The sequence below is a fragment of the Lepus europaeus genome, chromosome 5 (assembly GCF_033115175.1).
Source record: "Lepus europaeus isolate LE1 chromosome 5, mLepTim1.pri, whole genome shotgun sequence".
Taxonomy (NCBI): domain Eukaryota; kingdom Metazoa; phylum Chordata; class Mammalia; order Lagomorpha; family Leporidae; genus Lepus; species Lepus europaeus.
The window spans coordinates 82,519,607-82,535,940 of NC_084831.1; the positions used below are offsets into that span (position 1 = coordinate 82,519,607).

Here is a 16,334-nt window from a genome sequence, read left to right on the forward strand (position 1 = left end):
ATCCGGCGCCCCGATCGGGACTAGAACCCGGAGTGCCGGCGCCGCAGGCGGAGGATTAGCCTATTGAGCCACGGTGCTGGTTTGCAAACATTTTTAAAATTTATTTTTTAAAGTAAGTTTATCTTTTCATTCCATTTCCACAAACTTTTTTTAAAAAGATTTATTTATTTGAAACTGAGACTTAGAGATTATCCATCCAGTGGTTCATTCCCTAGATGGACACAACAGCCAGGGCTGAGCCGGGCTGAAGCCAGACCTCCCACTTGTGTGTTAGGGGCCTAAACACTTGGGCTGTCATCTTCTGTGTTTCCCAGACCAATTAGCAGGAAGTTGGATCAGAAATAGAGCAGCTGGGATACGAACCAGTGCCCATATGGGATGCTGGCATCACAGGTGGCGACTTTACCCATTAGGCAACCACACCAGCTCTACAAACTTACTTTTAAAGACTTATTTATGGGTCCGGTGCTGTGACGCAGCGGGTTAACGCCCTGGCCTGAAGCGCTGGCATCCCATATGGGCGCTATTCTAGTCCCGGCTGCCCCTCTTCCCATTCAACTCTCTGCTATGGCCTGGGAAAGCAGTAGAAGATGGCCCAAGTCCCTAGGACCCTGCACCTGTATGGGAGACCTGGAAGAAGCTCCTGGCTCCTGACTTCGGATCGGTGCAGCTCTGGCCATTGAGGCCAATTGGGGAGTGAACCATCAGATAGAAGATCTCTCTCTCTCTCTGCCTGCCTCTCCTCTCTCTGTGTAACTCTGACTTTCAAATAAATACACAAATAAATCTTTTTTTCTTTAAAGGTAGAGTGAGAGAGATTCTCCATCCTCCATCTGCTGGTTCACCCCTCAAATAGCCACAGCCAGGCCTCAAACCAGCACTCTAATATGGGATGCCGGTGTCAGCAAATGATGGGGCAACCCACTAACCACATTGCTGGCCTGCGAAAACATTTTTAAAACATTAAAACTGAGAAAACTTGGAGTCTCTGATGTTCACCCTCCACACTATGATACCTATCTATGTTTCTAGTCATATCTTGTACAACTCCTGCCATGAAACTTATGACAAACTGATTTGTTCACAGTGCTTCCCCTACTCTGTTTAAATGTCTTTGCTTTATTATCTTATTGAATGTATGTGTGTGTGTGTATGTGTGTTTTTGTGTGTTTTAATCAGAACTGGAATATATGCCTGTAAAGAAAAAAAGACCTTGTCAATTGTCTATGAGGGCTCTTTAAAAAAATTATTGGATGGGGCCGGCGCTGTGATGCAGTGGGTTAACACCCTGGCCTGAGGCGCTGGCATCCCATGTGGGCACTGGTTCTAGTCCTGGCTGCTCCTCTTCTGATCCAGCTCTCTGCTGTGGTCTGCAAAGGTGGAGGATGGCCCAAGTCCTTGGGCCCCTGCATCCACATGGAAGATCCGGAGGAGGCTCCTGGCTTTGGATCGGCACAGCTCTGGCTGTTGCAGCCATCTGGGGAGTGAACCAGCGGATGGCGGACCTCTCTCTGTCTCTACCTCTCTCTGTAACTATGTCTTTCAAATAATTAAAATCTATTTAAAAAATCATGGAAATGCATATCATGAAAAAAGTATGCATTGATTTAGAGGATTTTTTTGTATCAAAATGAACTTATCCCATTTTCCCACAAACTTTTGAAATACCCTCATGCTTATAATTCTCCCCCTTGCATAGGGCATTTTACACATTCAACAAATACTTCAGTAATAGTATTTGATAATTAGGGGCTGTACTTCCATTTAAGTTTCACCACCTTTTGGCTCACAGTTGACCACATTTTAATACTCAAGAGTTTCTGAATGATTCATTAGTTAAAACATGGTTTCAGATATTTGGAGGGTGAAATATTGTGCATAGTTGTTAAGACATCCTCATCCCATGTTGGAGTACTTGGGTTTGTGTCACTACTCTGCTTCTGATCTGGCTTCCTGCTGATGCACACCCTGGGAGGCAAGGCTCAACGAGTTCCTGCCACCCACATAAGCGATCCGGACTTAATTCTAGGCTACTTGCTTCAAATTGACCCAGCCCCAGTTGTTGTGGCCATTTGGGGAATGAACCAGTAGAGGGAAGATACCTCTCTCTATTGCTATCTCTCTTTCCTTCTCTCCCTCTCTCCCTTTCAAATAAATAAAAAATAAAGAAATAAAAATCTGGAAGTTAACAGTATTTCTGAAAGAGCAATAAAGCTGTATTATAGGAACCCTGCTGATATGACTAGAAATTTTTTTCCTCTTCAATTCAAATCTCTTCTAGCCCCTATTTAGAACTTTAATCTTTTTCAGTAATTTCTTGCTATTCTTCCTTTTCTTACTGCAGTTCACACAAAGTGATATAAATTATCAATCTAAAAAATTTTGAAATTCTTAAGACATGTTGATCTCTTGAAAAGAAAATTTATTTAAATAGCTAGTAGTAGACTATAGATTAAATATAGAGTAAATAGGAAAAAATAGTGATATTAATAAAGGGTTAGACATGATGAAAGATGAACATGAACAAATAGAGCATGTTCACCACGTGCTTTTATATGTGGTTTTCTCTTCATGTATAATGTGGAGATACTGAGTAAAATACTGAAATTTTTAAATATATTGGTTTTTTGATAGAAGTATAATTGAAGTTTTTTGCTTCATATTTTGAGAAATTTAATAGTTTTTAAAACAGGAAATTTCCTCACAATTGAAAGCTTGTTATTCAGTTGTGCCAAAATGAAATACTTAGTAATATTAATAAATAAGATATAAAAACACTTTTATAAGAGAATTGAGAGAAACTAAAAAGCATTTACTTATTCTAATAGTTACTGCTTATGGACACAAACATTTACCTGTTGGATTTGCTTGTTTTAAAATTTTCATGTTGTGAGTTATAAAGGTAAAGAATGTAATTTGAAGCTATTTCTAATATGGTTATATACCCTTGCAATTGTGTCACCTTATAAAAGAAAGAAACTTATATGTATTTAATAAAAATCTTAACTCCCTCCAGATTATTTTCCCCTAAATGAAAGCAGGTGTGGAGCATTGACATGTCCTGAAATACTGACATTACTAAAATATTTAATAAGCTACCATGGTTGGAAAATAGTAGCCAGATGGGTTCAGTTTCCCCAGGATGGCTTTTACACTGAGCATTTACAGTGGAATTCAGCTAGGTTTGCCATTTTAACAACAACAAAAAAAGCAAATAAAGTACAAACACAACATGTTGTTTCTTTGGAATTAAAATGAAAGTACTATCTACTGTACTTAATCTGTCTTACTACTTTGCAGTAGGATTTCCACAGCCTAAGGAAACATACTATGAATATTGAAGCTCTACCCCATTACCTTTAAAAGCTTTGTTGAGGCATAATTTACTTACCATAGAATTAAACCATTTTAAGTATACAGTTTTATGATTTTACAGTAAATGTGTATTGTTGTGCCTATCATCATATCCAGTTTTTAGAGCAGTTTCATTGATGGGCAGTTGATGTACAATGAGTACACATTTTAAAGTGGAGAGTCTTGCTTTCCTATTTTCTGATGAGAAATCTGCTGCCATCCTAATCTTTGTGCCTCTACAGAGGCACTTGGTTTTTCTTTGCTGATTTTAGCATTTTCTGTTTATCACTTGTTTTGAGAAATTGGGCTTTTGAATGGTTTTTTTCTGTTTGGTGATCATTGAACTTCTTGAATATTTATTGAGTTTATTGTTTTCATCAAATTTGAAGAATTTCAAGCCATTATTCAAATTTATTTTTTGTCCCCTACTCTGCTCTTGTCAGAAACTTCAATTGTACATACAGTAGTCCACTTGAAGTTAAACTGTTCATGTATGTAATTTTTTTAAACCTATTTTTTCAAGTTCATTAACTTTCTCATTTTTAATGTTTAATCTGTCACCAGTTCCATCTAGTGTATATTTTTAAAATATTAGCACTTGTTCTCTTTATCTCTAAAAATCTGATTTGAATCTTTTTATTTCTTCTAATTAACTTTTGAGTAGGTAGAATATATAATTTTGAATAGGTGAAATATAATAATCATTTTAATGTCCTTGTATGCTAATTCTGACATTTAATGTTAGTTCAGCCTCTACTTTTGTGGTAATTTGTACTGCAGCAATATAAAAGAAATAAACCTGATCATCTTGGGTTGGATGTTAAATGTTGCAAATTTTACTTTATTGAGTACTAGATGTTTTTTGTTTGCTTGCTTTTATTTATTTATTTGAAAGTCAGAGTGACAGAAATCTTCTGTCCACTGGTTCACTCCCCAGATGGCTGCAATAGCCAAGACTGTGGCAGGCTGAATTCCTCCAGGTTTCCCATATGGGTGGCAGGGGCCAAACACTTAGGCCAACCTTTGCTGCTTTTTCCAGGCCATGAGCAGGGAGCTGGACTGGAAGTGGAGCAGCTGGCACAGGAACTGGTGGGGATGAGATGCCGGCCATTGCAGCCTGCATAACCTACTATGCCACAGTGCCAGCCCCAAAATACAGTTACTTAGAAACAATCTGATCTTTTTGGAATTATTTTTATTTTTTTTTAATGCAGGACAATTGCATCATTTATTCAGGGAGTAATTCTCTATTTCTAGGTCAAGGTTCTACTGGGTATTCCCACCAATGCCCTGTGAATTTTCAAGCCTACTTGGTGGGAACAGACCCCATTCCTACCTGTGTGCACTGAGTATTGTTCTTTCTAATCTTTTTCAGGTGGCTCTTTCCCCTGCCTCAGGTATTTTCTTCACAAGCAGGTGCTGATTAGTACTTTGTTGGCTATATTGTGTGGGAACCTCTAACTCAGGAGTTTTCTCTGGATAGCTCTCTCCTTTCTTTCACTCTGCCCTGGGAACTCTAGCTGCCGTGCTCTCCTCATACTCTCATTTCTGTCTCTTCCACCTGGTTCCACCTGAGTTCCCCTTCTGTCTTGGGTATTAAGACAGTAAACTGGAGCAGTTTTAAGGTTCATCTCATTTGTTCCCATCTTCAAGCAATTATTGTTCTTCATTGCCTGATGTCCAGTGTCTATAAAAGTTTTTTTCTTTTTTTTTTTCTGTTTTTTTAATTATTTGAATTGGGAAGTTTTATTACTACTTCATGGTTAGAAGTGTAAGCCCTTTAGTTACTGTTAATTAATGAAAAATTTTAAACAAAATTAAGTTTTACTTATTTGAATTTAATGTGATAACTTTTACCAGGAAATATTTCTCTACAATGCTATGCTGTGTGCAACATCTAAAATTTTAATAGTGAAGTTTTAATTTTATTGTATAGAACAAATGATGACCTAACTCCACAGCTCTTTGTTTTCATTTTTAATACCTGGATGTAGTATTTGTGTAATAAAATTGTGTTATTTTTTACTTAGATAATTACCCCTCCTAATTGTGTGACTAAACCATCAGCATGGGAAAAATGTAATTTTATGTTTTAAGTAGAACTAAAATACATTTATTTATGCAAAACATCTGCAGAGTCCTTATATTAATTACATAATTTAGAAAACATACTTATTCATGTAGTCAGACGTCCTCCTTTCTTATTCCTATGTGTTACTTTTTCTATATTTTTCTAGGTATTTCAGAAATGAATATTTAGGTAAAAAGTATATGTAACTTGTTTTATGTAATACAACACTTTGGGAGGTACTGTTCTTTACTATAAAGTTTCTTATAGTTGTGTTAAGTTTTCAGTAGTTTCTCTAATTAAATCAGGAAAGATGATAGTTACCTCATAGATTCTCTGAGAGAAGAGTTTTGTATTTTAGTAAGTCAACAAAGATACAGTTTTGTATATTAAGAATTGATGTTCTTATCTGATATTTATGCTAACAGGTACCTTGGAAGTTCGTCTTATGGGCTGCCAAGATATCCTAGAGAATGTCCCTGGACGATCAAAAGCAACATCAGTTGCTCTACCTGGTTGGAGTCCAAGTGAAACCAGATCATCTTTCATGAGCAGAACGAGTAAAAGTAAAAGCGGAAGTAGTCGAAATCTCCTAAAAACTGATGACTTGTCCAGTTCAGTAATCAGACTTTTTTATTTAAATCATATAAGAAATTAAAGGGACTATACAAGGGACATGGTGATGGGGAAACAAAAGAATGAGAAGCGTACAAGTTGGACAAAACCCTTTATAATGTAATTTTAAAATATTAATGAGGCATTGGTGGTTTAGTGGCAGAATCCTTAGCTTCCACACAAGCAGTCCTGGTTCACTTCCTGGCCAATGCAGACCTCTACAGATTTCTTTGCTGGGCAAGCCTTTGGCCCTGTGGTAAAGACACCATGTTTCATACCCAGCTCTAGCCTCTCCACCCAGCTTCTGGCTCCCTAGGAGGCAGCAGTGACAGCTCGAGTAATTGGGTTCCTGGCTTACCCCGACCATTGCAAGCATTTGGGGGAATAAACCAATAGATTGAAGCTCACTTTCTAGCTCTCTTGTCCCTCTGTGCCTTTCACATTAATCAATAATTGTGTTTTTTTTTTTATTTTAAATAAAAAATATTAAATCCTATAATAATAGGAAACAACATGGCAACAAATTTTACTTTATTGGAAATAAACTGATAAATAACAAATTACTTGGAAGAATGGAGTAAATACACACACACACATACAGATGCATTCACAAACATGTACACATACATTTTTTGTGCCAAGGTGAAGCTATACAACGATTATGAGATGTGTCTTTCTTACAGGATCACATCTTGGTTCTTTAATGCTTCAGCAACACTACTAAACTCACACTGAAATGTTGATAACTAACTATTAGATCAGATATCTTTACTGAGATAATAGCCTAGTAGTCAACTTTAATGGGGGTAAAGAGGAGATGGAGAGAGTAAAATATAAGAGGTTTAGAAGCACTTTGGAGATACTCTGAAGTGTAATTAAGCTATATGTAACTGTATAACTGGTAAGCAAGGGATGGAGGCTCAAGCAAACCTATGATAGAGTACAAAGGGGAGCTTCTCTGAGCTTTCCTGAATACAGAGAGGCACTTTAGGAAGAACACGAAAATTTAAAAAAAAAAAAAAAATTTAAGGCAACAGGCTATATAAATACCAAATTAAGATAGAGAAAACAGGATGATTAATATTAATATACATACATAGAGTGTGGTCATCTGTTGCTCTTTTCAAATATTTTAATGTAAACAAACCATATACTAGTTGTATTTTTATCAAACGCAAAGGATGAAATGGGAAGGTAGAGTGGGAATGCAGGTATATGTAAAACAAGTCACTTAACATGCAAAAGCTTCAATATTTATAATGAAAAATCTTATTTTCAAAGGGTCCTAAAGACTTTTGTTGCTATTATACAGTGGTACCTCACTTTTAAAGATTTAAAGTTTTTAAAGCAAATTAATAAATTTTAATTACAGATGATGTCTGTGCTGTGTTGAAGCTAGATAATACTGTGGTTGGTCAAACTAGCTGGAAACCCATTTCCAATCAGTCATGGGACCAGAAGTTTACACTGGAACTAGACAGGGTAAGAAGAACTTTTTACTTGAATTTTCATTTTACTTATAAATTATTTTGAATATAAGTTTTATTTCTTAGAACATTTTAAGGAGTTTTGTTCTTCATAAGAAGAAAAGAACAACCTAGGTATTTTTGACATTTTTCATCTGATGACTTATATATGAACCTACCTTAAGATACAGGTGAGTATCAGATTGCTGCATTTGTACAGTATTTTGAAAATGTATTGTTTATATTAACTTGAAAAGTTAGAAGCCAGATCAAATTTAAGGTGTTTTTTCCTATCTTAATAATACATAGTCTCTAACTAACATGATTCTTCTGACTCACCATTTGAAGGTTATCTTAGAAACTGAATTTCAAATGAGCTATTTAAAATACTTTTCCAATTTATCTTTTTCTTTCTTCACAGTCAGGCCCTTATTGTTTTTCTTGTTGATTCAGATACTCTCTGACACATAAAAATGTGTGTACTTAAAGTTCTTAGCCTTCATGTATTCCAGTTTTGTTGTCTTTAATGCTGTCTACTTAATTGAGATAGGTGAGGATGAAGTCCATGTAAATATCTTAGAATTGTGATAGAAACATGATTAACGTAATCTACAAACTAATCTCTGTGACTAAGTACCAAACTGATCTTCAGAGAATACTACTTCTCCACAGGTATTCATTTTCAGATTTAGGATCATTTATTTATTCATTGAAACCATTCTTTTATTATTTAACAAATACTCATTGATACCTACTCTATACTAGGTACTTCCAAGTGATAGATTAGCAAGGAACAATATAAACAAGATCTCTCAGGTTCCTTCAAGGAACTTACACTTCATTGGCTTTTCAGTAGGTACTTAATTAGTTGCAGACTTTTTATCACTGCATCAAAACCAACTGTATGAGTCTACCACTTCACTTTCCAGACATACTTTTATTTTAATACTTTCTATTTAAAAGATATTGAGGACTTTGTTAGGCTGAAGTCACTTGTTGGTAGTGAGGATGGGAGACACATATCAGAAGAGTTAATGAGGGGTAAATTTGAGGGACAAGAGCCTAAAGGCATGTAAATTGGTATAAAGCTGTTCTAATAGTACAACTATAAGGTGATGAGAGCTTGAAGTAAAATGTAACAGCAAAGATATAAGTGGGAAATGAAGGAAACTCAGTATGACTTAATAACTAATTAGGTATGTATCCAAAGGAAGGAATTCGGCTATAAGTGACAAAATTAATAATACCACAGAAGTTGGAAAATGTCTGTCTTAGAAGGGGATAGCTTCTATTTAACTAGTTTTTCAGCAGTTAAAGATAAGGAACTGGAGGTCAAGGCTGCATAAGTGGATTTGGAGGTCATCTGATTAGACTTCATAGTGACACCATCCAAGTGAGTAAGATCTATCTATTCAGGGCCAGTGTGTGGCACAATGGGTTAAGCCACCACCTGCAATGCCAGAATCCTTTATCAGAATGCCAGCTCAAGTCTCAGCTGCTCTACTTCTGATCCAGCTACCTGCTAGTGTGCCTGGGAAGGTGGCGGATGATGGCCCAAGTGGTTGGGCCCCTGCCATCCACATGGAAGACCTGGATAGTTCCTGGCTCCTGGCTTTGGCCTGGCCCAGTTCCAGCTGTTACGGCCATTTGATGAGTGAACCAGCAGGTGGAAAATCTATTTCTGTCCCTCCCCCTTTCTCTCTGTCACTCTGCCTTTCAAATAAATAGCTAAAAATAAATCTTGTAAAAATATATCATTCTGCAAATATTTATTAAGCAATTTATATGTGCCTGTCATTTTACTGGGTTCTAGGTTTATAGACATAGTACTACCCAGTGCTGAAATGAAACTCATAGACTTAACAATTGCTGATCTTATTTTCTATACCAAGTGCCATTCTAGGTGTTGGTAATAATCAGAATAGTCAGAATTCCTATACTTACAGAATTTATATTCTACAAAGGGAAGATAAATAGTAAATAAGTTTTTTTTTAATCTGTATATATAAAGTGAAGGAAATAAGATGGTATAATGGGAGGAAGTAGAGGATTGATTATTTGAGATAGGATGATTAGAGTAAGTCTCTTGAGGAGGCTACCCTTGACCTCAGCCCTGAGGGGTGCAAAGTTGGAGACTTGCTAACATTCTGGTGAGTGTTCCCAGCAGAGAAAACAAATAATAACTCTCTTGAGATAGGAGAGACCTTGATGTGTTACAAGAAGAAAAACAGGAAACAGAGAAGAGTGGTATGAGTAGAACAACAGAGGCAAGTAGATGTCAGATTACTAGGGACTCTATAGATTATGAATTGGAAGATAGTTCAAGGGCTTTCAATAGGAGGACTGACATCCTCTGATTACTTACAGTAAATGATCTAACAGAAATGTATATCATCACTATAGAACTTAAGAGAAAAGTTACTTATATTAGAAAAGAATTTATTAAAGAGAAAATAAGACTCCAACAACCAAATTTTAAGCAGTATCTCAGAGGTAAAACAAAAAGAATAGTTTGCCTAGGAATAAAAATCTTTAAAATTTTAATTAATTTATTTTAGAGACAGAGAGCTCCCACCCACTAGTTCATTGCCCAAATGCTCCTGGTTAGCAGGAGCTCAATTTCTTGAGCCATCACTTTATAAGTTGGATCACATCATACATAAATCATTATGTAAGCTTATCAAGGAAGAATTGCCAGAACAGTGAGATAATGAACATCCTATCACAGATGGAATAGTTGAGGAAAAGTAAGATTTTAAACCTGCTATAGAAGAGATTGAACAAAGAACTTAACTTTACGGTTAGAAGAAGGAACAAGTGAAAAGAAATTAGAACAGGAATAGCAATGAGGTTTCAATTCGTGTCGCAGTGTCCATTGATGGGTAGGAACTTCGTGGAGCTCACCCTTGTGATCTACTTCAGTTTGGGTGCTGGTTTTTGAGGGGATTACTCTGATTGAGGAGCAGTGTTTGCCAAACACATGAAGGGACTGACTGTATACTTTGGCTGTGCAGGACAAAGCAGACGTAAGCTAGTGGCAGATTTCATTTCAGTATAGTACTATTCCAAATAGTACTATAAGTAAATGAAATGAACTGCTGAAGAAAGCACTATGATCTCTTTATCATCAAAGTCCAATGAGCAATTTATGAGAGAGACTTTAGGGAATTCTTGTATCAGAACAGTGTTGGACTGTAAGATTTTTTTTTTTCTACTGAGTTCTGAGAATAATTTAGCATTATTATAGTCTTTACTTTCTTTACTTTCTTCTCCCCATGCCTGTCATTTATCCCCAAATCTCCAGAAGGACTCTAAAGTAATTCTGTGTAGGCAAATATGTCAGGTAATCTGTTGTTCTCCCTTCTTTCCCCTGTGGAAACATCTTTCCTAGGGGTTTTCCATCTTCTCCAATCTAAATAGCTGTTACACAGCTTTCATCTTGAGATTTCTCTTCAATATCAAACTGAGCATTCCCTCCTCCTGTTGTATCGCTGAGTCTTAGGTCACTCCTCCATCTTTCTTCCTTTACTTCCTGATGTGGCTGGTGGATTGTATCCTCCATTTTCATGTGAGGAAAGAATGAATGAAAGATAAAGTTTTAGAGGCTAGTGTGATGATACACAGCAGGTAAAGCTAATGTGCCTGGGAAAGCAGCAGAAGATGGCACAAATCCTTGGGCCCCTGCACTCACATGGGAGATCGGGATGAAGTTCCAGGCTCCTGGCTTCAGCCTGGCCCAGCTGTGGACATTGCAGCCATCTGGGAGTGAATCAGCAGATGGAAGATCTCTGTTTCTCCCCTTCTCTATAACTGCCTTTCAAATAAACAAATCTTTTTTTAAAAAATTAAAGTTTTAGAGATTTTGCAAGTTTGAATAGAGCTTATTCTACTATCACACTTGGAGTATAGAATTCTAGGTTGGAGATTATTTCATTAATAATTTTGAGGAGTTGTGGAGTTATTTTCTAGTGCCAGTATTACAATTGAGAATTCTTTGATCTCAGTGATTTTTCATCTTTGTTTATGATCTGGTATGTTTGCTAAATCTCTGAAAGGTTGTAAGCTTTTCTTTTTTTTTTCTTTTTTTTTTTTACTAGAATTCTTAAATTTCTTTGTATTTTATGGGAAATTTTGATACCTTTACTGAAAAATTTATCTTAGACCAAATATTTGCTTTCTAAAAGTTTGTTCTTTTTTTTTTTTAAATTTATTAACCTGCTTTTTTTTCTTTCATGGGAGCAGTATCATCTCTTACCTTGTTGAGATCCCTTTTCTGATCTTTGTTCTCATACTGCAGATTTGATGAGATGTCTAGCCATCCTTACTGTCTTGACAATGAGGCATTAATGTAACTGATTGAAAACTTTGTAGGTAGGGCTGTCCATATTCCAAACTAGTTGAAAGATAAAAATGACTAATTGGAAATAAAATGTCATCTAAGTTACTTAAAAATAAACTAATATTTTGAGGCTGGCGCTGTGGCAGGGAGCCTCTGTCTGCAATGCTGGAATCCCATATGGGCACCAGAATCCCATATGGGCACCTGTTCAAGCCCTGGCTGCTCTACTTCCGATCCAGCTCTCTGCTATGGCCTAAGAAAGCAGTAGAAGATGGCTCAAGTGCTTGGGCCCAGGCACCCATGTGGGATACCTGAAAGAAGCTCCTGGCTCCTGGCTTCGGATCGGCTCAGCTCCGGCCGCTGCAGCCATCTGGAGAGTGAGCCAGCAGGTGGAAGACTTTTTTCTCTGTCTCTCCCTCTATCTGTAACCTTGCCTCTCAAAGAAATAATAAAATCTTTAAAAAAAAAAAAAAAAAAAGAAACACTAATATTTGCAAATGTAGTTGGGTGTGCAACAGTGAAGTCGTATGAGGTCCCTTTGATCACTGTGGACCATGATCATATAAAACTTAAAACATAGGGAGAAGAGCAAACTGTATGTTCCATAGAAAGCCTGGTTCTCAAGGGGGAAAGGAAGCACTGGGTTGAGTTACTCTTGTGCAGTTACTCTCCCAAAGTTTTCTAACAAGTAACTAACTGACTTTAGGACTAAGTAAGGGTGTTGAGGTAGGGACCCATCTAGAGAAAATGGGGAAGTTATTTATCACAAAAGCCATTTTGATGAGGAAGATGCTTTCTTTCATGCACAAGATGGGAAAAAAATTGCACATGACATCTTTTTTAATGGGAAGTAAGATATCCTAATAGAACAAAACAAGAATAGGAATACAAGGATGTTGTGTTTGTAATCTTGTACATGTATGAGCTTCCTGGTGTTGGGCATATTTTACATCTTACATGCTGTATTTTTAACTTGTGAAGCTATATAATACCCTTCTTACCTCTTGTTGTTGCTTCCAAATTTTACAAGTATTAAATAGCATATCATACCCTCTGAGACTATATTTGTGTGACTCCTCTGAAGTTATAAACTGTATAATCACCTACATTTTTTTCATCTCTATAATTTGTTGACCACGAGGCACTCTCCAGTATTCAGGAAGGATAACTTTGCCTCTTCCTTCACTCCAACATTTGCCATCTTTATGGGATTTAAAATGTAAAGTTCTTTGAATTCCTCAGTTCCAGTAGGTTTAACAACTTTGTTACTTTAGCAAGGAATTCTTCTACGCCACAGACATCTTAAATTCAGTAGGCTGAGCTTTCACCAAACCTCTCATTTGTTCTCCTAAATGAGGTAACTATATAAGGCACCCAGAATGCTGTCTTGTACGTGATGATTACATGGTACGTGATACTGCTTGTTATACTGTTATTCTTCTGGCTCTTTTTCTTCTTTACTGTCCTACCACAAAGCTAGGTATTTGATCAAATATTTCCATTTCTTGTCTTTACAGTTTTTTCATGTCATCAGCTCATACCTTCAGCTCCTTCCAAACTTAATTTCCTTCTCTATTTACCTAAACCAGTGTTACTGTGAATCCTTTCCTTTCTGATGCCTCACAGCATCCTTTACCCTTTTTCTTGCAGCACACCACTATGGAGACGCTCAACAGCCAATCATTCCCACCAGCTATCTTCCTGCTATGATACACTGAATACCACTGAAATGAATGAAATCTTTTCTATGAACTTTAGTTTCCAACCTCAACTGGACGTGGAAAAGTTATCACACATTTCAGATCTTTATCCCACTTCTAGCAGTTTTTCACCTGTTTCTTCAAGCCTTTTATCTGAACTCAAACTCCACTGTTTCTGTGGTACAAATTGGATTAATGCTATTAGACCTCAAATTACTTCTCTTACCTGCTAATTTTTCTGTATCTTTCTCCTTGTTTTCAGAGGAAGCAATCTTTCTCTTTCCTGTTTGAGTCTATGATCATGAAGTTGTCCTCTAGTTTGTATTCTTTGTAGTCTCTTTTTTTTTTTTAACTTTTATTTAATAAATATAAATTTCCAAAGTACAGCTTTTGGATTACTATGACTTTCCCCCCCCCCCATAACTTCCCTCCCTCCCTCAACCCTCTCATCTCCCACTCCCTCTCCCATCCCATTCACATCAAAATTTGTTTTCAATTATCTTTATATATAGAAGATCAATTTAGTATATATTAAGTAAAGATTTCAACAGTTTGCACCCACACAGACACAAAGTGTAAAGTACTGTTTGAGTACTAGTTATAGCATTAATTCACATTGTACAACACATTAAGGACAGAGATCCTACATGAGGAGTAAGTGCACAGTGACTCCTGTTGTTGACTTAACAAATTGACACTCTTGTTTATGGCGTCAGTAATCTCCCTAGGCTCTTGTCATGAGTTGCCAAGGCTATGGAAGCCTTTTGAGTTCGCCAACTCCAGTCTTATTTAGACAAGGTCACAGTCAAAGTGGAAGTTCTGTCCTCCCTTCAGAGAAAGGTACCTCCTTTGATGGCCCATTCTCTCTGCTGGGATCTCACTCGTAGAGATCTTTCATTTAGGTGTGTGTGTGTGTGTGTGTGTGTTTGCCAGAGTGTCTTGCCTAAAATATTCTCTTGGGCTCTTCAGCCAGATCCAAATGCCTTAAGGGCTGATTCTGAGGCCAGAGTGCTGTTTAGGACATCTGCCATTCTATGAGTCTGCTGTGTATCCCGCTTCCCATGTTGGATCATTCTCTCCCTTTTTAATTCTATCAGTTAGTATTAGCAGACACTAGTCTTGTTTATCTGATCCCTTTGACTCTTAGTCCTATCATTATTATCAATTTTGAACTGAAACTGATCACTTTGACTAGTGAGATGGCATTGGTACATGCCCCCTTGATGGGATTGAATTGGAACCCCCAGGCATGTCTCTAACTCAGCCATTTGGGGCAAGTCCAATTGAGCATGTCCCAAACTGTACATCTCCTCCCTCTCTTATTCCTACTCATATTTAACAGAGATCCCTTTTCAGTTAAATTTAAACACCTGAGAATAATTGTGTGTTATATAAAGAGTTCAACCAATAGTATTAAGTAGAACAAAAATATTAAAAGGGATAAAGTATTAAGTTGTTCATCAACAGTCAGGACAAGGGCTGATCAAGTCACTGTTTCTCATAGTGTCCATTTCACTTCAACAGGTTTCCTTTTTGGTGCTCGGTTAGTTGTCACTGATCAGGGAGAACATATGCTGTTTGTCCCTTTGGGACTGGCTTATTTCACTCAGCATAATGTTTTCCAGATTCCTCCATTTTGTTGCAAATGACTGGATTTCATTGTTTTTGACTGCTGTATAGTATTCAATAGAGTACATATCCCATAATTTCTTTATCCAGTCTACTCTTGATGGGCGTTTAGGTTGATTCCATGTTTAGCTATTGTGAACTGAGCTGCAATAAACATTGAGGTGCAGACAGCTCTTTTATTTGCCAATTTAATTTCCTTTGGGTAAATTTCAAGGAGTGGAATGGCTGGGTTGAATGGTAGGGTTATATTCAGGTTTCTGAGGAATCTCCAGACTGACTTCCATGGTGGCTTCACCAGTTTGCATTCCCACCAACAGTGGGTTAGTGTCCCTTTTCCCCCACATCCTCTCCAGCATCTATTGTTGGTAGATTTCTGTATGTGAGCCATTCTAACTGGGGTGAGTTGAAACCTCATTGTGGTTTTGATTTGCATTTCCCTAATTGCTAGTGATCTTGAACATTTTTTCATGTGCCTGTTGGCCATTTGGATTTGAAAAATGTCTATTGAGGTCCTTGGCCCATCTCTTAAGTGGGTTGTTTCTTTTGATGTTGTGGAGTTTCTTGATCTCTTTGTAGATTCTGGTTATTAATCCTTTATCTGTTGCATAGTTTGCAAATATTTTTTCCCATTCTGTTGGTTGCCTCTTCACTTTCCTGACTGTTTCCTTTGTGGTACAGAAACTTCTCAATTTGATGCAATCCCAATTTTTAATTTTGGCTTTGACTGCCTGTGCCTCTGAGGTCTTTTCCAAGAAGTCTTTGCTGTGCCTATATCTTGCAGGGTTTCTCCAGTGTTCTCTAATAATTTGATGGTGTCAGGTTGTAGATTTAGATCTTTAATCCATGTTGAGTGGATTTTTGTTTTTTTAAATTTGCTGAGATTTGCTTAATGGCCTAGCATGTGGTCAATCCTAGAGAATGTTCCATGCACTGGTGAGAGGAATGAGTATTCTGCAACTGTAAGATGGAAAGTTCTATAGATATCTTTTTGGTCTGTTTGGTCTATAGTGTCAATTAACTGCTGTTTCCTTGCTGATTTTCTGTCTGGTTGATCTGTCTGAAGGTGGTATATTGAAATTCCCCATTACTATTGTATTTGAGCCTATGTCTCCCTTTAGATCCTTTAACATGTCTTTTAAGTAGCCACATGCCCTTTAGTTAGG

General features: G+C 37.0%; 1 protein-coding gene across 2 annotated transcripts in view; it reads left to right on the forward strand.

Moving 5' to 3' along the window:
• Positions 1–16,334, forward strand: part of PKN2 (protein kinase N2) — a 149,676-nt gene that overhangs the window by 100,304 nt on the left and 33,038 nt on the right. For both annotated transcript variants that reach the window (XM_062191671.1, XM_062191672.1), the window contains exons 7-8: positions 5,851–6,036; positions 7,410–7,519. In XM_062191671.1, the coding sequence (XP_062047655.1) occupies positions 5,851–6,036; positions 7,410–7,519 (296 nt within the window). The remainder of the gene's footprint in view (positions 1–5,850; positions 6,037–7,409; positions 7,520–16,334) is intronic.